At 36.2% G+C, this 22,557-nt stretch overlaps 1 protein-coding gene across 1 annotated transcript in view; it reads right to left on the minus strand.

Moving 5' to 3' along the window:
* Positions 1–2,429: 2,429 nt before the first annotated feature.
* LOC126819057 (proteasome subunit beta type-2) overlaps positions 2,430–22,557 on the minus strand; it is a 31,565-nt gene continuing 11,437 nt past the window's right edge. Inside the window, exons 2-6 of the mRNA XM_050546872.2 lie at positions 12,664–12,786; positions 12,064–12,134; positions 4,120–4,282; positions 3,232–3,281; positions 2,430–2,700 (exon numbers count right to left, since the gene is read on the minus strand). Coding sequence (XP_050402829.1) covers positions 2,593–2,700; positions 3,232–3,281; positions 4,120–4,282; positions 12,064–12,134; positions 12,664–12,786 — 515 coding nt within the window. The 3' untranslated portion in view covers positions 2,430–2,592. The remainder of the gene's footprint in view (positions 2,701–3,231; positions 3,282–4,119; positions 4,283–12,063; positions 12,135–12,663; positions 12,787–22,557) is intronic.

Below are 22,557 nucleotides of genomic sequence, written 5' to 3' on the forward strand. Positions count from 1 at the left end.
ACGAAGAACCATATTGATTTTCAATGGAATCCCCGGTTGTACGTGACAAGGAGTAGAGTCTCCTGTCCAACCTCGTGGGTTTTCTCCGGGTCCTCCGGTTTCCTCCCATTGCTAAAGACCCCTTCGCGCAAGGGAATTATTGAAATAAAATTAAACCATATGTTAGTCCCGAAATGACCTAGTTTGTGTCGAGTGGATGTTAAACCCCATGTCTCTCTCTTGATTTTCAACGATTTCCGATTATTACTGCCAACTGCCAAAGTTATGGCCCTTGATCACTTTGAAAAATCTTGTGACGCTCTAGAGGCTAAAGTTATCATCCGATTGACTTCAGATTGATACACAGAGTATCTTGAGACGAACAAGTATATTGATTTTCAATGAATTTTGATAACTTGAACAGCTAAATCCATGATATTAAATGTTTCGTATACTAAACGTTAGCTTTGGGCAGAACTTTATAAAAACCAAACAAATTCTAATGGTTTTCTGATAATTACTTAATGAGTTGTTACTCTTAATCAGATTTTAGTGTATTATAAATATTTCATTACCGAAAAAAAGTAAAAATATGCAACAACTCTTGTTGACTGCCCGGACGATTTAGCTACTGCGGGCGTGTGTTTCGTTGCCTGGCCACCTATCTTTAGTATCGGTAAAGATGGCTGGACAAAGACAGGAACAGTAAGTACTTTTTCTCACTTTTTAGTAAACAAGCACCTGTATCCATCAAAACATGAAGCATTTGTAACTAGGTCAATCTAGCCAATCCTTAAATTAATGGTCTATTTTGTCCCACCTTTGTGTTTAATAAAGGAAAGAAATTCCAACTAAACCAATTCATGGGAAAATATTTACATATATAATCATAACCAATAACAGGAACAATCTTTACTCCCTTTAGGCTATATGTTGTCTGTGATATCATTAAGTTGGGGATGCAGATGTTGAACTTAAACACCAACCAGCAAACAAGCAGCACGCAAGAAAGGTGCTGTAGGGCCTAGTCTGCTTGGTGAAGTTTTGGTTTCCTGGTCGATGAGAAACACTCCAAACTCAAAACTGATCATAGGATCTTTAAAAATGTTTACGATAATACGTCCTTCAATGCTGTGAAGATGATTATACATGTGTATTTGTAACTGGGGAAAAAACAATTCTGGGTCGAGGATCCAACAACGACAGAATCAAATGGCCCTCATTGAACATTTACTATAAAATTGTTCCCTGCACTAACATATCGTTAGTAGCCTAAATAGTAAAGAGAAATATTACATATTTTGAATGGTATCAACAATAAAGTACATTTACTCAAAATGTTTCTTCAAATGATTCATCATTTAACTTGAAAACAAGGCAAGCAGACGGTCAGAGATAGCTTATCACTGTAGATCGAGAAAGTTCATCAAGATTTTCCAGCATAGTTCACCCTTGTTTGTTTGGATAGGACAAAAAAAACCCCAAGGTTCCCTGTACACAATGGCATGCACATAAATGAACCCTTGACAGTTGGAATTCGTAATATGAGTAGGCCGCTGTCCGGGCAAAATTTCCCTCATAGCACTCTGCATGGCAGATGCCTGTCTTCATTAGCCCAGTTGGATCAGAACAGTCATTTCATTATTGTATTCCCAATAATCACAGTTTATTTACATCATTCATCAATCATTTTATCAAATCATAGTATTAACTGAGCATCCCAGATTACTTTCACTTTACCCCTTTTGAATATTTTGGTTATGTACCAAAAAAACACTTGGTCAGATTTTCCTAGTATAAAATATCAATGAATGCAACTTTCCCCCTCTTCTTTAAATGGTGGGCATTTGTTAACTTTTTAGATTTTCGACTACTTCTACTGAACTACTTCATACATTTCAACCCCAAATCACATTTCGTAAGTATGTTACTTTTGTGTTGCTTTGACTTCACGGGAGCACCATGGACAAATTTAGATATACTGCTGTATTTTCGACATCTCCTAAACCACTTGATAAATTAGAATTGAATTCAGTTGATATTGTTTAATTTAAGATATTTAGTTCCACAGGTGGACCAGGCGATCCTACAAGGACATTTTCATACTTTTTAGATTAATTATGAATTTCAACCAAATTGAATAAGTATGTCCCTTGCCAGTGGTGCAGGAGTGAGGGCTTGGCAAGGAACAGCATCTAGTCTTTCGGATGGGGTCAAAAATGGAGGTCTCGTGTACATGTTGAAATACACATAAAAGATCCAGGCAAAATTTTCCTCATAGCAGAATGTATGACAAGGATGAACACTGTGGTGTTAATTAAGCAGGGCTTTTGATCTCTGGAGAGATACTACACATCATTTCTCTCCAGTAGATCAATCTCTCACACCAAAATGCTGGAAGTACTGGTACTCATTTTCTACATACAAATGTCATGTTGGACAAATACAGGTTTATATACAATTCAAAATTACTTTATTATTTGAAGAAAAAACAATATACACAGCTATGATGTAAATATGTCAACAATTTAGATGAGATAGCACTTTTTGAAAAAGTAATGATAATGTTCATCTACACTATTTGTTTCTGATAGTCAATAAGTTGTCTTAGTTTCAAATAGTTGCTGGATGTGGCTTGATAACACCTAAATTCTGTATTCCATCTTTAGTCACCATTCGTACATTGAAAGATGACATATTTACAATAAATCGTTTTGAAAGCTGAAAGGAAAAAAAAAGGAATATTATTGTTAAAAGTTTTAATTTTGTTTATAGGGGTTAAAATAACCATAGGAGAGCATAAGGGATACATTTTTTTTTAAGGCAAAATGAACCAAAGATAAGTTCTTGACTTAATTATGGATATATTTAATTATAATAAAAAAGCCTTAACAATACAAAATGGTGCAGAAAGGTGGGATGTTAAATATATGATTTACTTGATTTTATTACATTTTATTCTTAGTTTATGTGCAAGTTTTTAAAATATTATATGGTTCGTGTCTCATTGACACCTGTTTGTACCTGTTAATCAACTTACATTCATGTTGATAAATATTTAAATTTCTTTATACTAGAAGCAAAATGGTTTTCACATTGAGCCCTGGTTGTATTGTTAGATGGGTGTTCTTGTCAGTCAACCTTCATTCAAGTTAAATACTGGTATTTAAAAAAAAATTTATAGAAGAAGCAAATAATTTTAAGATTGAGCTATGATTGTAATGTTGATGGGTGATACACTCAACAACTAACCTCATCTATACACTGCTGTAATAACTTCATTGCTTCTGGCTGTGTCAAATCTGAATAGATAACAAAGAAAAACATTTCATATCTTTTCAAAATGGAACTTAGGATTAACATACGTACACTTTACATAGTAATAATTTTAGCTCTGTGCAATAGGAGATAGGGCGAGAATTCTGCCCAGGCAGTGGCATTTCTGGCTACTTTTCTTTGAATTATATCTGGCATGGGATCTTTTCTGTGACAGCTGATATTCAAGAAGAATATGTAAATGAAATGAAATAGGGTTCTACTGTTCTGCTCCGAACTGGGCTAATGAAGACGGGCATATGCAATACAGTGTGCTAGGAGGGAAATTTTGCCTGGACAGTGGCACTACGGCCTACTCTTATATCGAATTCCAATTGTCAAGGCATCTTTCATGTGTACGCCAATGTAAGCATATATTATGGAGTAATAGAAATATAGATATATCTTATTTTCATCATGCATACTGTTTCGCAGTTCCAGTGAATTGACATATAAAGCATGGTGTAACTTCCTTTTCATTAATCTAATATCTATGGGTACTTGACTGTAACTCCAGAATGAGATAAATTGACAGATTTGTGAGAGAATTTTGACTGATTAACAAAAATTGAGTTCTGTGATAGTTTTACCAGTCCAGTCCACAGGGGGAACTTGTCTAATCGACACAGCCTTATGACCCGAAATTCTTGTGTCTACTTGACTGTCACCTTTCGTCGGATAAGATAGTCTCTTCCCCGAATGTTTGGGTATCCCCATATAGCTATATATGCATAAATTTTTTATGAAGAAGCATGTCTTACTTAAACCTATTTTATGAATGAAATTTGTGTGTTCTAGCATCGCATATTGAGGTGAACTACTTACCTTTTCTATAAAATCTGTCCATTACTGATAGAGAGAAAAAACCTCCATAACCATGTACACCAAATGGAACTTTATTTAAAGAAGCTAAATAATCCATATAGAATAAACCTGGTCCATCCTCTTTATCGTAACCTGCTAATAATAAGTTGACCTGATATGGTGTCTGAAATATAGAAATAAATCATACATGTTCTATTTGAATCACATCTGCATCAATTATATTAGATGATTTTGCTTGTGTGATAACCCAAATTTTGAAAACAAGATAATTAAATATAATTGTAATTATATCAATAACTCAATTTACACATACTAGGCAAATCAGGGTTGGGGAAAAAATCATAATTTGTTTTAAATCAGATTTTATACAAAATTCAAAACAGATTGCGCCTTGATCTTATTATTAGTTTTTATAAGCTTACTTAGTATAAAAACTATTGTTTTTGTAAAGATAATTATTATTCCTTTTTTTTTTTGCAAGCTTTTAAGGAAAAAGTACATACTCTATACAAATAGACTCTATAACATCTAAAAATTATTTATATCAAGAGCTCAATAAATAACTAAAATCTTTCAAAATGTTATCAGGAAGTGACATCATAGACGGAAACTTTTTTTTTGTTCAATCAATATGAATGTGGTTTTCACCAGTTTGTATTGTAATTCACAAGATTTAATTTCAGACATTGTGGCCTCTACAACACATCTGACCTAATTTTAAGCCTAAAATTGAAAACTGTGAAAATTCTGAGTGTAACTTTTTTATTTTTGAAGATTTCGACTTGAAACTTTCAGAATCAGTTACAAATGGGTACATTAAGCCAAAAACGTCAACAATTTTTTTTGATTATCTCCCTTTTGGAAATAAGGACAGATTTCCAACTTCTTTAATTTTGCCTTCTTTAAAAATATTTGTCAATAGGAGTCGTCTATCAACTTCTTGCCGCAAGTGCCACCATTTTGAAAACGTACTTCAATCTTTAAAATCTATCTCGTCTTACAATTCTTATCCGATCTTCAATATCTTTATATTATCTTTATAACTTTATGGTGGAATTAGAATTTTGACCTAGATTTTTTTTAAAGTTACCTCATAAAATATAATTTTTTTTAAAAAGTGTAAAACGTTGAAATCAGGTAAACTGGTATCTATCTATATATGCTAATCGATTAATGAAGTCCTTTGCTGCTTATTCTGAAAGTTTTGTCAAAATCAGTTTGTCAACACAGATTCTGTGCAACTTTAAAGGGACTATCCCGATTTGAACAGAGTCGCAAAAATTAAGGTCTGAGTACGTATGAAATTTAAGTGCCAAAATATAAAGGAATGGTGTTTTAACCTGTCTCAAAATTTCAGCGAAAAATATGGAGTCGTTTGGACGTCAACTTCAAAACTGCTTATCCGGACACGTAACCCCTTTAAAATTTCGGGTCAATTTTTTTCTTTGGATTACCTGATAATCAATTCCCGTCCCTTTAGAGGTTTATACAGTGAATGACCCATGTGCTGTACCTGATAACGAAAGGTAAATTTCACCTACACATTATTTTATAAAAAAAGGCACACCTTGGAACACATGAAAAAAATAGTGGCACACCTGGCTAAATATATACTATTCAAAAAAAGTAGGGGATATTTGATTTTGGGGGCATAATACTAAAATATGCAAATGACTACGAAAAACGTCACTATAGAAAGAAGAAACATTTCCAGTTACATGTGACGCCCAAACGCACCAATAGCTACCGCATGGAATGCAGGTGATGCTTGGGATCATCATGTGGGTCCACCCAAAGATTTGCACGACTCTGACTTTGAATGTTACAGTCATTGTGGCATTGAATTCCAGGGTGGAAACATCAGTTTAATTGTTTTAGTGACCAGAAAACAAATTTTGATATGCGTCGGCTTACCCAAAATGAAAGGTTACGTGCCCTTGGCATGCTACAGATCGGCACAACACAGGCGGTTGTGGCGCGGACGATGAATGTTTTTCAGTCTGTCATAAGCAGGCTATGGTCCAGATACCGTGATACACAATCTGTACAGGACAGACCACGCTCAGGTCGACCAAGGGCGACAACTCAAGCCCAGGATCGATTTATCCGTACCTTGGCCTTGAGAAATCGTGTCATCACAGCAAATCAGATCAGCGCTCGTCTTCAAACAGACACTGGTGTGAGAGTGAGTGGCCAGACGATTCGGAATCGACTGCATAGGGGCCACCTTCGCGCCCGACATCCTCGCGTGATCCCTTGTTTGAGAGATCATCACATTCAGGCAAGACGTCGTTGGTGTAGGGATCGTCAACACTGGGATAATCGACGCTGGAGCAATGTGATGTTTTCAGATGAGTCAAGGTTCACTGTTGATTTTTTGGACAGACGTAGGAGGGTGTGGCGTCGTCGAAACGAGCGCTTCCAAGACGTTAACGTCATCAGACATGATCGATTTGGGGGTGGTTCTGTTATGGTGTGGGGAGGCATCACTGTTGCTGGAAGAACGGCTTTACATGTTGTTGCAGGGCGTGTTACAGGCCAGTACTACCGGGACAACATCTTGGCAGTCCATGTTGTGCCGTTCGCACGACGTCATGGCCGCCGTTTCATCTTCCAGGATGACAACGCAAGATGTCACAGGGCCAGGGTCGTTACAGGTTACCTCCAACAACAGAACATCACCACATTACCTTGGCCAGCACTGAGTCCCGACCTCTCCCCCATCGAGCATGTCTGGGACATGCTTGGACAGAGGTTACGTCAACGTCAACAACGTCCTGCCAATGTCCAAGTACTTGCTGCTGCGTTGCAACAGGAATGGGACAATCTGGACCAAAATGACCTTAGACGTCTCATTAGGAGTATGCCACGTCGGATCAATGCTTGTTTGGCAAACAGAGGAGGATTTACCCGTTACTGACTTGGTTGTGATGCTGTGGTAACTTTGCTGTTTGACCCCGGGTATCATTTTGCCCTTATAATGGTCAGTCTGTGCCTTACTTAGTCTAACGATCATTTGGAATAAATCGATGAATGTGAACTTCATTTCATTTTGTCATTTGTTTCTTCGTCAGTTTCATTAGGTGACTTTAATAACACTTAAAAATCAAATATCCCCTACTTTTTTTGAATAGTATATATGAAAAATATTTGAATTTTGAAAAATAAAAACATGGTCAGTCAGACGGAATTCAACCGTAGACAGAGACTAGTCATAGACACATAAAATGACTCAAATTAAATAAAGAAAAACACAGCTATGAACTTAGTAGACACCAGTGAAATAGTTCTCCCTCAAATTAATATGACAGGTCAAACTTTCAACTTCTTTAATTTTGCCTACGAGTCTAAATATATTATTTTGAGCAATGACTGGTTATTTTTGAACTCAGATCATTTGCACCTGAACTCCCTCGTTGGATCAGTCCTTGTGATTTCAGACCTAGCACTACCCTCATATAAGTCCGTCCGATTAAAACTATAAACTAAGACCTTTTTGTGCACATTGACTGAATTTTTAAGATCCAAATGAAGATGGAATTTGATAAACGTAGGCAGAATCATCACAGCCCAATTAACCATAAAATAACATGTACATATGTTTGTTTTGATTTAACCACCATGGCAATGAGTGGACGATGGATCCCGTGGCATTTCATTTCAAAGTTCGGTCACAATATAAAGTATTACATAATACATTTAAATATTTTAATCCAATCACATCTTATAGCTGACAGAGGGCATGGCAAGGGACAAAGTATAGTCGTTTCGATGGGATGAAAAACAAATGTCCCCTGCACCCAGAGAAAACTACAGGGCATATGCTCGACTTCAATGGCCTAATCGGAGCAGATTAGTAGGACGTTATACCCCATTTTATTTCTTATAGGTGAGCTACCTCAAGATTTCAACTTTTACATTTTATAATTGAAACTTTATGTGGGGCTACATATTCGCCGTTTGGTGACAATAAATAATTTGTAATAAAAGTATTACGTAATAACATAAGGACTTTATGACCAGGTCAACAATCCACATTAAGTACTAGATATTGTTTGACATTGTGTGATTGTGTTGTATAAAAACTATCAAAGTTGTTTCAAGGGCAACTCTAGTTTATATTATTTTGGATAAAAATCAGACTATAAAGAAATCTGTAGCCTCTATTGTATTCTCAAAGTTTTCATTCAAAAGTGGGGGGGGGGGGGGGTAGATAACTCTGAATGATGGTTGCAGAATGCTGATTATCAATAGGGTTCATCCCTTCATGACCACCTGCTTCACCACATAAAATGGTTTTTACTTCACTACATGAGAGGCAAAGAAGTCATTTTCTTAACCCTTTCACTGCGTATACCCGGTAGTACCAGGTATTATAAAATGTCGGTAAAATGCGCGTACCCGGTATTACCATGTACTCAGTAAAGCCCTCGCTAAAATTAGTACCGTAACTGCAAGTGCCATCTATTGTATTTTCTACACACTAGTACATATTTCCACGTGTTTCAAAGCGGCAAACCGTAAAATGGCGGAGTGCATAGTGACAACGCAGACGACGCACTCTCGACGAAGTCGTGAATGACATCTTGCTGACCAACATGTGGACAATTTCGAGGCGGGTGATACACATAATTCGTTTCCAGTTACTTGATAATGATAGTAGTCAGGACAGTGATTGGTATTATGAAGTGTGTGATTTGTTGCGCGATGTTCCGCCCATGGCTAGCTATGTCTCCCGTGCATGATGAACAAGCCCAATGTGAACACGATAGCCCTGTGTCTGCAGTAGAATCTGACAATAATTCTGATGTTGATAATAATGCTGGCCTCATGGATCGTAAAAGACGTAGGCAATTCCTGAGTCCCGAACGTGTAGATCTATTGACTGACTATATTGATAATGATCTGGGACTTGGGGATGAAAGTGAAAGTGAAAACAAGGTATTGCAATCCGCACGTGGTCATGGCAGCGGGAGACATGATGCGCATTGCTCATGGCTGCTATTGATATTTTTGTTCATTTTATATATCTTTATCAAAATCCAGTGAAAAAAAATATCTTTTAAGTATTTCATGGAGAAAAATTTGTTTTCGTGTTAGCTTTAGTGAGAAATGAGAAATCCAAAATGGCCGCCATGACGTCACGTGACTACATTATCATGCAAATTTCAAAAATTCTATTTTTTCCTCTTAGCCCAACCTCATGCCCATCCCAACAGACAAAAAGAATTTTCATAAAAGCTTCCATAAGTACTGCTTGGCATTCAGTTCCAACCTCCCTTTTTTCCTTAAAAAAGGGTCTAGCACAGGCAGTGGATTTAAGTCTAGAATTGAAAGGGTTAATTTCATGTACAAGATTATACATATGACCCACAACCCTCTCTTTGATTTAATTAAATTTTCGTCCACTTCTTACAATCCAGGATATGGCATTAAAATAAACGAGTATTTGTCGCCCATCAACTTTTTCAAAATCCTATTTCCCCACAATAAAAGAATGTATTAAACTAGACTCTATCTTTATCAATATAAACTCAATTAGAGATTTGGAACTTTCAAACTTGGCATTTGAGTTACATATATCCCAATAGTATAAAACTTAAGTTACCCATTGAAATCTATGACAACCCCTTTATTAAACGTGTGTAATGTAATAAAACGATATTTATCTCATGTTTATGGTCTATATCAAATGATTTAAGAAAAATTTCTACTATGGCAAAGAATTTTTTATACAGCCACATTTTCATGTGGACAATTGTTTGTGGACACTCTACAGGTCACAATTTTTATCTGATTTCAACGAAACTTGAAATATAGGTTAATCTCCCTAAGATCTCGGTTCCTTTCGATATTGTACGAAAAATTTTGTTTTTAGCTTGTGGACCCTATAGAGGTCGCAATTTTTATCTGATTTTGTTGAAATTTGAAATGTAAGTTTATAACCCAAAGATCTTGGTTTCTGTTTCGATATTCGCGCATATCGGACAGTAACTTCCTGAATTATTACGGCCTCTGATTGTACTAAAAATCATGTTTTTTAGCTTGTGGACCCTATGGAGGTCACAATTTTATTCCGATTTAAAAAACCCTTTGAATATATCACTGTGACACCTTAATGACGGTTGAGTTCGAATTTCGTGAAAATCGAACCTATACTGCCGGACAAAATGGCCTCCCATCGATCGCAAACAGTGTAAAAATATGGTATATATATCAAGGTTGTGGACCCTCTAGAGCTCACAATTTTGATCCGATTTTGATGAAACTTGAAATACAAGTTTATAACCCAAAGAAATGAAATGAAATGAAATGGGGTTTAACGTCCTACTGTTTTGCTCTGAACTGGGCTAATGAAGACGAGCATACGTCATACAGTGTGCTATGAGAGAAATTTTGCTTGGACAGCGGCACTACGACCCACTCTTATAATATTTTTTATATCGAATTCCAACTGTCAAGGGATCTTTTACGTGCACGCCAATGTGTACACGGGACCTCGGTTTTTCGTCCCATTTAAACGACTAGACAGGTTTCCATGTCAGCCCCTCCGTCCTGCATCACTGATAAGGGAAAACCATGCCGGAAAATCTGGATGAACTTTCTCGGCCAATGCAGGGATCGAACACCCGACCTCCAGGCTAGCGAGCCAGCGTCTTACCCACTTAGCTACCGTGATCCCCGATATAACCCAAAGATCTTGGTTATTTGCACATATCGGATCGTAACTTCCCGAATTATGGCCCTTGACTGTACGAAAAATTGCATTTTTAGCTTGTGGTCCCTCTAGAGGTCACAATTATTATCCGATTTAAAAAACCATGTGAATATATCACCTTTACACCATAATGATGTTTCAGTTCGAATTTCGTGAAAATCGGACCAAAACTGACAGACAAAATGGCCGCTCCTCGTATAACACAAATGGTGTAAATATGTGGTATATCAAGGTTGTAGACCCTCTAGAGGCCACAATTTTTTTCCGATTTTGATGCAAACTTAAATTTATGCTTAACTTATATCACAAAGGTCTTGGTTCCTTTCGATATTCGCGGATATCGGATCGTAACTTCCTGAATTATGGCCCTCGATCATATGAAAAATTGCGTTTTAAGCTTGTGGTCCCTCTAGAGTTAACAATTTTTATCCAATTTAAAAAAACGTTTGAATATACCACCGTTACACCTTAATGATGGTTGAGTTCGAATTTCGAGAAAATCGGACCAAAACTGCCAGACAAAATGGCCGGCCCTAGTATGCTAACAGTGTAAAAATGGTATATCGAGGTTGTGGACTCTCACAATTTTGATCTGATTTTGATGAAACTTGAAATGCATGTTTATAACCCAAAGATCTTGGTTGCTGTCGATATTCGGGCATATCGGATCGCAACTTCCTGAATTTTGGCCCCTGATTGTATGAAAAATCCTCCTGTATTCAACTTGTGGTCCCTCTAGAGGTCACAATTATTATCTGATTAACAAAAACGTTCAAATATATCACGGTTACACCGTAATGTTGGTTGAATTTGAATTTCATGGAAATCGGACGGACAAAACTGTCAGACAAAATGGTCGCCCCTTTACGCAAATAGTGTAAACATCTGGTATATCAAGGTTGTGGACCCTCTAGAGGTCACAATTTTGATCCAATTTTAATGAAACTTGAAATGCATGTTTATAACTCAAGATCTTGGCTCCTTTTGATATTCGCACATATCTGATCGTACCTTCCTTAATTATGGCCCTTTATGTTACGAAAAATCACTTTTTGTTAAGCTTGTTCTCTATCCATCTCTTGAAAAATGGTTTCTTTTGTCGTAAGCAGACTACATATCTGTTTTGACAGCTTTTACTACGACTTTTCGTATGCGGTAATGAATTTCGAGGCCTGATGGCAATGTTGGTAATATGACAAAAGCCATTCACTTCAAAAGAAACTAACCTGACTTCTAAGTGCATCTGCTAATTGTTTTCTAGTGAAGTTTGCTGCTGCACTGGGTGAAAGTTCATAACCTGAAATATTTTTTAATATTTATTTTTCTTTAAACCTTAAACAAGTAATCAGCTAATATATATTGCTGTGACAAAACATATCTTCTTCTTCTACTTTTAATTAATTCTGGCATTTTAATCAAATACAGAAGTTGATCTAATGTTTCTTTAAGCTTACACATGCAATATTATCTTTAAGGCCGGGTGTGGATTTGCTCTTTACTTTAATTCAATGAAAACATCTAGGGCGTACTCGATTCAACGTTCTGGAATTGAATTCTCTCAATCCCAAAAATAGTGACAATCGAGTGAAAATGGGTACTTCGGGCTACAACGCATGCGTCAACTGGATATATAAATATCTCATCCAACCATGCAGCCGAAACCTGTTCGTCATGTTTAATTACGTCACAATTCTACTCACACCACCTCCGTTGTCAGGACTGACAGAACTGTGACAGGGCTGAATTCCGCGTCACTCGATTGCAATTCTGTCAATTCGGGACGTTCCGGACTGTGAATCGAGCATCCCCCTAGTTAATATACATACCATTTCTCATTTTGTATAATTGAATATTCTTAGCTATGTATTCAGCAAACTGAGCTGTGTCTCCAGATTCACCACAGACTAGCATTAATAGTTTATCACTGAGAGGAAACATCTTATCTTGATCTAAGCAAAAGAAATATATATTTACAAGGTACATTTTAGAATATACATGTACTCTTCAAAAAAAGTAGGAGATATTGAAATGCAATTCTATGCAGGTTGTGATATGATAAATAGTCATGGACACTTGACATGCTTTGAGAGTATGTTCACAGATGAAGAACTTATCACCCCAACAGAACCACTGAGCTGCATGTGCGACACACGGGAGGGGTTCATTGTCAAATTTGACACTTCAAGGAAGGGTTGATGAAAATTGAAAACTGTCGCTTACTGGTTTATCCTATCCATGTTTGCTTTCCTATCGGTTCTTGCATACAATTTACTGTTTAGCGTATCTTTGCTTTAATTTGATCGGGAGATGTGTTCGTCGACGTCAACGTCAACCGACAACACTGCAAGAGGAGTGGGTCAGACTGCCCCAATTCGTGATTGGACAGTTGATTAGGAGCATGCCACGACGAATGTCTGAGGATTGGTGGAGCAATTACTCTTTTAAGACAAAAAATCAAAAACGTCCATTTTCACTTTTGAGTGTATCTTTTTGCGAGAGAGAGAGAAATAGGTTTAACGTCCACTCGACACAAACCAGGTCATTTCGGGACTAACATATGGTTTAACTTTATTTCAATAATTCGCTTGCGCATAGGGGTCTTTAGCAGTGGGAGGACCCGGAGAAAACCCACGAGGTTGGACAGGCGACCCTACTCCTTGTCATGTATAACCGGGGATTCGAAACCACGCCAGTCGACTCAATGACAGACTTTATGATACAGCGCGCACACGCTAACCATTCAGCCATCCAACCCCCTTTTTGCGAGGTTAAATGGAGCTTTCAGATAAGCCGCCCATATGAACTGTTTATGACCATGTGTAGGCAATTGGCCTGTTATTATCATACACTGGTTACCTCTAATAAAAACAGCAGTGCATTTCCGCAGTTTTGTATTGTTTCTGAATATCCACTACTTTTTTTGAAGAGTATATTAACACAGGTTTCAAGGTAAAAAAATTAACAAGGACAAATATTAGCTTTGTTAAAAAAAGTTTCCAGTAAAATTTACAGGGGAGTTTAAAACTTTCAACAAAGAACCGATCGATGTGTTCACGAAAGGCGCCAGTTACATGTATCTCGTTCACAACCATTTGTTAAGTCGTACATAAGGTATTAATTATGTTGTCGACAACTAATGGTTATGTCTCCACAACTAATACTTGACTTGTACACACATTAATTACAAGCATGGAATAAATAAGTTTTACTCATCGGTTGTTTTAAAATATTGTTTTATTTACCCAATAATCAACAAGCTTGATTGACTGATGTTTTTGTAAAAAAGTAGCCCTGTATTGTTTGTTGACTGGCGTTATGATTTTATTAGACATATATGTAATAAATACAAATCGAAGATTAGACGCGCCACGCTGGCAATTAATAATTAGACATCATATATCGACTTGATATGAAATCTGAATATAAAATAATCGACGCATAAATGTTTGTGAATGATGTCTAACATCTTTTATCGTCTTAAAGATAGGTTGCCAGCCAACAAAACATACACCCACAGCAGCTAAATCGTCCGAGCGATCGACAAGGGTTGTTGCATATTTATTCGTTTGTAGGTAATTAGTGGCATTTAATAGAAAATTTCATACAGATGACATTATAATTTTCGTCGTTTGAGGGTTCACAAGGTTCTAAAAACTAAAACAAGGGCCATAACACTGGAAGTAATCTACAGAAATTGTTGAAATTCGACAGGCTTTTATCGTTTTACTAATACAGATCGGATGATAACTTTTGTCGTTCGAACCTTCACAAGGTTCAACAAAGTAAAACAAGGGGCATAACTCTAGAAATAATTGACGGAAATTGCTGAAATTCAATAGGCTTCTTCATTTCACTAATTTAAATGATGCATATGAATTTCATACAGATTGAGTGATAACTTTTGTCGTTCGAGTGTTCACAAGATTGAACAAAGTGAAACAAGGGCCATAACTCTAGATGTAATTAACGGAAATTTGCTGAAACTCAATAGACTTGTTCGTTTTACTAATCTAAACGATACATATAAATTTCATACAGATCGGATAATAACTTTTGTCGTCCGTGCATTCACATGGTACAACAAAGTGAAAAAAGGGCCATGAATCATCCGATTGCTGAAATTCAATAGGCTTCTTCGTTTCACTAATTTAAATGATGCATATAAATTTCACACAGATCGAATGATAACCGTTGTCATTAGAGCATTCACAAGATTCAACAAAGTGAAACAAGGGCTATAACTCTAGATGTAATTAACGGAAATTGCTGAAATCCAATAGGATTTTTTGTTTTATTAATTTAAATGATGCATAAAAATTTCATACAGATCGGCTGATAACTTTTGTCGTTAGAGTGTTCACAAGGTGTAAGAAAGTGAAACAAGGGCCATAACTTCAGAAGAACTTGAAATGTTATCTAAATTATTAAATAGACATTTATTAACTTATCCAGACCATAATCAACTCTCAATGCCATCGCTAGCCTGCAATGTTTATTGGATTAGGTTCCGATTTGCTGTTCAACTTCCATTCATGATTTAATCATGAAATGGATAATCAAGACTATGTTTTTTATGGTACCGACTTTAGTAATGATGATTACGGGTAGGACGAATATTCAATCGATAAAATCTTGGTTCAGAGTGGATCAAATTGACTGAAATTTTCAGCAAATTCCCTTTACATTATCTAGTTTTTAACTATAATAGTGAGAACTGCCAGCTTTTTATCTAATCTCCCATAATGTATCTTTAACTAGGTACGCCAGTGAAGGGATGAACCGCTGGCGTAATTTCGTTGTCGTGAGTCACGCCACAGATATGCCAGTGCGATTTGCATATTTGCTTTTCTTCCTTGTCGGATTCAAATGTGGTTATTTTCGTAAATAAAAGACTAGCTTTTCGCCTCGTTTTCGAATTTTTACTCTAGCTGCTCCGTGTGCAGAGAAATCTAAACATCAAAATGAAAGTAGAAAACCACACGATTTTTGGAACGGATACCAGAACAGCATAGGGTTAATAATATATTGATTTGAATATACATATATTAAACTTTAATTCTGCGAGTTTTCAATGAAATCGGTAGGTGCAGAGCCAAAATATGTAGTGCGGAAAATTTTTGATCCAGTTTCGACATGACCGCCATGTAAGAAAGTTAGTGGAATTTTACCGCTAGCGATTGCCTCACTTTTCCTTCTTTGTTCTTCAGACAAAAAGTGTGTTAATTAGCGACAATTAATTAGGCATAACTATATTAATATAGGGCATTTCAAGCTCATTTTGGTGTCATTGTAAAGCTAAGCCCTATCCAGCAATAAAAGAATTAAAGCCATACGTGATAGTTTAATTTTTGTTGTCATCCCTACTTTAAAGGAGCTAAATCGCTAATATTTGGGACCTAGAAATTGACAAAAATGGGTCGCAACTCATATAATAATGTAATGTGAATGTATATAAACTGATTTACTTTCAACCGTTTCTTTTTTTACTGTAATTTCTAATCAGTTATGCTCGGCGAATTGAATGACAATATTTTGCGTCTGGTTATTCCAGTCTACACCGATGATGTTTATTGTGCATGCTCTCCAGATAAGATTATAGCGACTCCATTTGACATGACTTGTGGAATATGTCTAGCCGCGTTCTTTGAATCCCTTGTTCCAAATGGCGCTGAAACGCATTATGGTACACGATTCGTGTACCAATGGTAAAACTTTTATTTTGTCTTGAATATTGGATATCAGAAGCCCATAAGTTTTCCCTGTAAGATCACAAGACCAATTTGAATTGACAAATAATTTGTGTTTTCAATGTCGAAATTTTTTTATGATATTGAGTTAGAGACTTAGCTACTTTAACTAAGCTTTTTGTGTGGACGAGTTTGCTTGTGAATGTGGACAGGTTAACTGGCATTCTTCATGAACACTGGTCAACTACTGAACTAGTCACATTAAAAGGTAAAGACCAACGATTTTCAACACCCGTAACACCAGAAATATATTTTTGTAAGCGCGTACCGGTAAGAAATTTTTGTAAGCGCGTAATTAATTTTCTCTTAGATTCTACAACCGGAATACGTTATTATGCATTCGAATCCAATATGGCAATATTGAATAATATATTTTGATTTTCTCCAGTCCAGCCTCACTCACTGACTCAGTCTTAGAGCCTCTAATCCAACAAGTTAGATGTTACTCTTTGATATTCTGAGGACGTAACATCTAACATCCGAACGGTCAAAAGCTCGTCGCAAAAGTTGATAACTAGTTTACTTCTTTCAGCGGACGGCAAAATTCACAATTTTCAGTTATCTGCACTGCTAACACATTAAACTTACATATCATATCCATCTATGTTCCGAAAAATATCCTTTGCTGTCTATTTTAAGAGATTTCACAAAAATCTTCGCCTACAAGCAACAAAACACGGTGAAACAGGAAATGAACTACATTGGCGAAAGTTGAAATCTGGCATGGTGCACATTACGAATGGAATTCTTTAAACGAAACGAAATCATAAGACTATAATTTGAAGGCGATCATTTAAAAAAAAATTTTGTGATGGTCCAATTATCGGTTTCACTATTCATTAGCCTAATTGGCTAACAAATTTTACCGATATTTGCCACTCGGCCCGTTTATTTTAGTTGCCGTATGTGTGATACAAGACTCAATGCTTTATTACAGATATATTCAACTCTATAGATAGAAAATGCGGGAAAATGTCACGTGACATTGACAAGACAGAAGCTATCATAAGCGATGAAACATTCTACGAACGCCGACAAATTTAAGGATTTATATTGTAATCAACATTTAATAACATTTTATAAATAATAATCTCAATCATACCGCCTTCGCTAGAATTTACCACAGCATAACGGCAAAACTGTAGTAAAAAGTAAAAGCTGAAGCAAACACTGACTGCCACGGTACCAGTAATAAAAATAGCCCAAATTGCGCCGTTGTCCACGTTTACACGTATCAAAAAGTTATGCCTTTTATATACATGTAGACGCATGAAATGCATAGGTAAAAACTTTTCAATATATCATACAGTCGTTCAGGGGCGGCTGGGCTTGGGATTAGGTCAATAATTCAGAAATGCAAGATTTAGTTGTAAATGAGTCCCAAGCCTACCCTTATACTTATAGTTCATTTTTTCATAAGAATGCTCACTTTCTAAAATAGTGCTCTTATTATAAAAGGTTATGCAGAGCCGTGGGAAATTTGATGAATCAATTTTATTTATGGTTGACATGATGGCAACCATTGGGAACACGAATAACTAAAAGATCGAAAGGAAAACAAATTTCGATGACTTTATTACTCCAAGAGGAATCTGTAAATTTTATACTTATGACAGTTCCACCAAGCGCAATTAGAACCAGATTAATTGACATGGAAAATCATTGCACGTAAGGCTGGGAATCGATATGAAATTTCAATATCGATTATCGGCAAGAATTTGTCAGCGATTATCGATAATAATCGATTATCTTTTTTTCGGAAAAATCCGAACTTTACCGACCTGTTATTTGTGTTGATCGAGTTACAGTAGTGTTATTATCCTAGTCTAAAACTGTGCCGATGTACGTAAAAAAATCAATTAATGTAAAATAATTAGTTGCTAAATGTAGGACTAACTTGAGTATTATTCTAAGTTCTGTTCTTGATTCATTTGAACCTTTTTTTTATCTCCGATAAATACAAAGACAATACATGGTGGTTTCTCTTTGCAAGTGACTGGCGATCACACAGTGTTACTACTAATAAAATAAAATAAAATAGAAGGCGTCTATTGATTGGACAATAAAAAAATAATTACGGGTTTCAAAGTAGAATTTTTATGATTGGTTAATTTAGATGAAAACCAAAGTAGAATTCTTCCACGAAATGACGAGAGATATAGATATTTTCCCTGGAAGTGAAAAAACGTGTTTTGTATGGGCTGTATCTCACATGATTTAGTAATAAAAGCGGAGTTGATCATTAATAATACAATTAGTTTTATCGTGAAAGCAGACGATTTCTCTACAAATCAACCAAGAACAAAGAAGGGAGATAATTCTAATTTTACTATATATCACGTGCGATTGTCATTGTTCACAAAGTGCGTGACCTATTTTACTTTCAACTAGTAATAACAACAAAAACAACGAAAATATTAAAATAATGTATTATAAAAATCTTAAAATTTAGTTTTTTACAATAATATATATTTAAAATGTGGCAGTTTGTAAGCAGAGGGGGGAAATAGTTGTGTTGACGTTGTGTATTCATTCATTCGTCTGCTAATGCCAGACTACGGCAAGTTCAGTCATGTGAAAGTGACCATAACTTGCCGTCAGAAGGTAAATATACCGATAATCGATATTTGAATTTCAATATCGATTATCGTATTGCTAATTAACTTCTACCGATTATCGATATTTTTGCACAGCCTTAATTGCACGGACCGTTTGTCTATCTACAAAAATAAAAATTGCACGTTCAGTGACGGAAAATGACAACAGTATATTTGTTAAATATGAAGAAAGGCAGTCGTGCCTTGTCAGCTAATTTTTGCTACGGCATTTATAAATTTTGGGTGCCGTTGTAAAAGAATCCTCATTTCAAGCACTGTTCATGATCTAGGCCTACTAAAACAAATTAATCATGCAACAAATAATTATTAAGTTCTCAATGGACGTTGTGTATTTTCAACGGGAGCAGGTCGTTTCATCCCACTACCGGTTCATCTCGGGCTGTTTCATCTCAAATTAACATCTGTCGTTTCATCCCACTTATATCGGGTCGTTTCATCCCACAAATTTTAAAATCGACATTACATGAATTTTATATTTTATCTATTAATACCAATAACAATATGTCAATGCAATTTTATCACAAATAGTGACCAACTCCTTCTTTTGCATACGCTTTAGCTGATTTTCCGAATACTTTATTTATACAATATGTCAATGCAATTTTAACATGAATAGTGTCCATCTTCTTCCTCTGCATACGCTTTGGCTTACAATCGAGCGATGCTCAAAGCAAAACATTCAACTTGTAATTTACACTGTATAGTCATTTTTATGCAAGTTGGTTTCACTATAACAGGATTGCCAGTGATAGAACAGATCAAAGAATAAAATTGCACGTAGCCACTATTTCGACACATGTTATCTTTAGATGTTCAGACTACCTGGCGCCTCAAATAACCCAACATTAAAAGAAAGCATGCAGTGTCCACCTTACAACAGGTTCCATTGATTTACGATTTATTTTATAATTTATCACATAGTTTAGACCACAATGTGTTACCATTTGCATTTTAGTATTCTAAATTGATGCTTATTCGGAATTCTTATATTTGGAGTTGTTTAGTCGGGTAGACTAATCACCGGAATTCATTTACAAATACCGGAATTTATTTACAATCACCGGAATTCACTTTGAAAATCCCTGATTCCTCCCATAAAACTATTTAAATGTATAATACATTCTGGTGATTAGTCGGGCCCTTGTTTAGTTCCATTTCGTGTACTGAAATTAAATAAATGATCAGTTTTAAAATTAATTATGGTTTCGAAATAATATCAACCTAATCTGTCTTATTTAAAAGGGGCTCCTGCGCAATTTAGTTGATTATTGGGTAATACGTAGAGTCCATGATGTATTTTGGCGAGTGATTAAGCTGTCAATATGCAATTATAGAATACCTTTTTATAAAGAAGATAAATGATGTTAGACATCATAAACTAACAAACAATACGAATATACTTTTCCAGGCACAGATCCAGAGGGGGGGTCCAGACCCCTCTGCTCAGGCTTGAAAATTTGAAGGGTCCGAGAAACTTAAATCTTAAAGCCTGAATCTGACCCAAAAATTGCGAGTTTGTTTACATTGAGTTGAGCCATGACTTTCATTCCATTGTGGGCAAGGAGTTGGAAATCTGGCGCTCCTGGTGGCATAATGGTGACGACCCTTCCGACACCTTGATCACTGCCCTTAAAGCCTGTTCTAAGGATTTATTTCCTAACCTTCATCTTCTTCTACAAATAGGATGTATTATACCAGTGACCAGCTGCGAACCGGAGCTGTCATTTTCGGCTGTTCGGCGTATAAAAACCCGGTTAAGATCAACATTAAGAGAGGAACGCCTGAGTGCCCTGGTGCTCACCAACGTTAACAGAAAGCTCCAGCTAAATGTCCAGAATATCGTTGGGCAGTTCATCAGAAAAAAGCCACGTCGACTTTTCTCTGCATTGCACAGTTAAAGTGAAGGTCCCACATAATTTTTGGAAGATAAATCTGTTTAATTTCGTGTGAAAATTCCCTGTAAACCTCTACATTTATGATTAAGCCTGTGCAACTATTGCAAGCTATATTATTTATTTTTATGCGCTAAAAGTAAAAACAGTAAACCAAGTCTATAGACTTTTCGTCTGTGAAAGTTTGTGCTCTGGAAAACCCTGACCAACTTTCCTATACTTAAATGGACTGGTTACTCTCTAATAGTAAATTGATACTGCTAATAAAGCTTGTTAAGAACAACCATAATATGGTATCTGAAGATATTTTATTCCTTACCTGTGAAGGGAGCATTCCCATCAACATTTTAAGAACATTTTATGCGATTTTATTGGCGATTTTTAGACCTGTAATTTAGAATTTACCTTCCGGAAATATACGTCAGAATGCACCAAATTAAATCTAATTTACCAAATTTTTCTGGGGGAGGGCACCCAGACCCCCCGTTACAACGTTTAGCGCCTTTGGCGCTCGTGGTGGTGGGCATAGCCCACCGCAATTAGTTAAGCAATTATCCAACCTAGACCCCCCCCCCCCCTGCAAAAAATCCTGGATCCGCGCCTGTTTACTACAAAAACATCGGTGAACTGACCTAAAATCTAAAATCATAACGCCAATTAACAAACAATACGAATATACAGCAGTGAACTAATCTCGGTCGTGATGGGTAATCAACAAAAATCGACGAATAAAACAATAAGCAAGTGTTTAACAGTTTATTTAACAATAAGTACAACTCACGTAATTAACTGCTATTCTAATAACAAGGGGGATGAAACAGCCCGATAAAAAAATAGGTTGGGATGAAACAGCCCGGGGTGAAACGGTTGTGGGATGAACTGACCCGCATCCTTTTCAACTACGTGTGAAGAGCGACCTAATTATTCTTCAACAAACATCGTCTTCTATCCCGATATAAAACCTCTACAAAAACAGTACATTATACGCAATCCATAAAAATATTGTACAAACATGCATTTCGTTTCGCGTAAAACTGGGATCCTCAAATTTTAATGCAGAGGATATGACGTCAAAAAAAGGTCAAACTTTCCCAACATTGCGACTGAAAGAAATGTTGGTGTATGTGTATTGGATAAACCTGTTTCACTGAACAACGTTTGTTTGTCAGTAAGTGTCATTGTTGTTCAGAGATTTATCACACATAAGTAGGGGTTTCAGGTCACGTGACTTTAGGCCGTGTTGAATTGATTCCTTGTTTCTCCTCGCCCGCGCGCTTAGGTCGAGGACCCCGAAAATCGTGCGCTTACGTTTTTAACACAAAAAAAAAATATTCAAATAATTACGTTAAAGGAGCTAAATCGCTAACATTTGGGACCTAGAATTGACAAAAGTAGGTCGCAACGCATATAATACTGTAATATGAAAGTATATAAACTGATTTACATTCAATGGTTTCTGTTTT

This window comes from Patella vulgata, chromosome 4 (assembly GCF_932274485.2).
Source record: "Patella vulgata chromosome 4, xgPatVulg1.2, whole genome shotgun sequence".
In the NCBI taxonomy this organism is placed as follows: Eukaryota; Metazoa; Mollusca; class Gastropoda; family Patellidae; genus Patella; species Patella vulgata.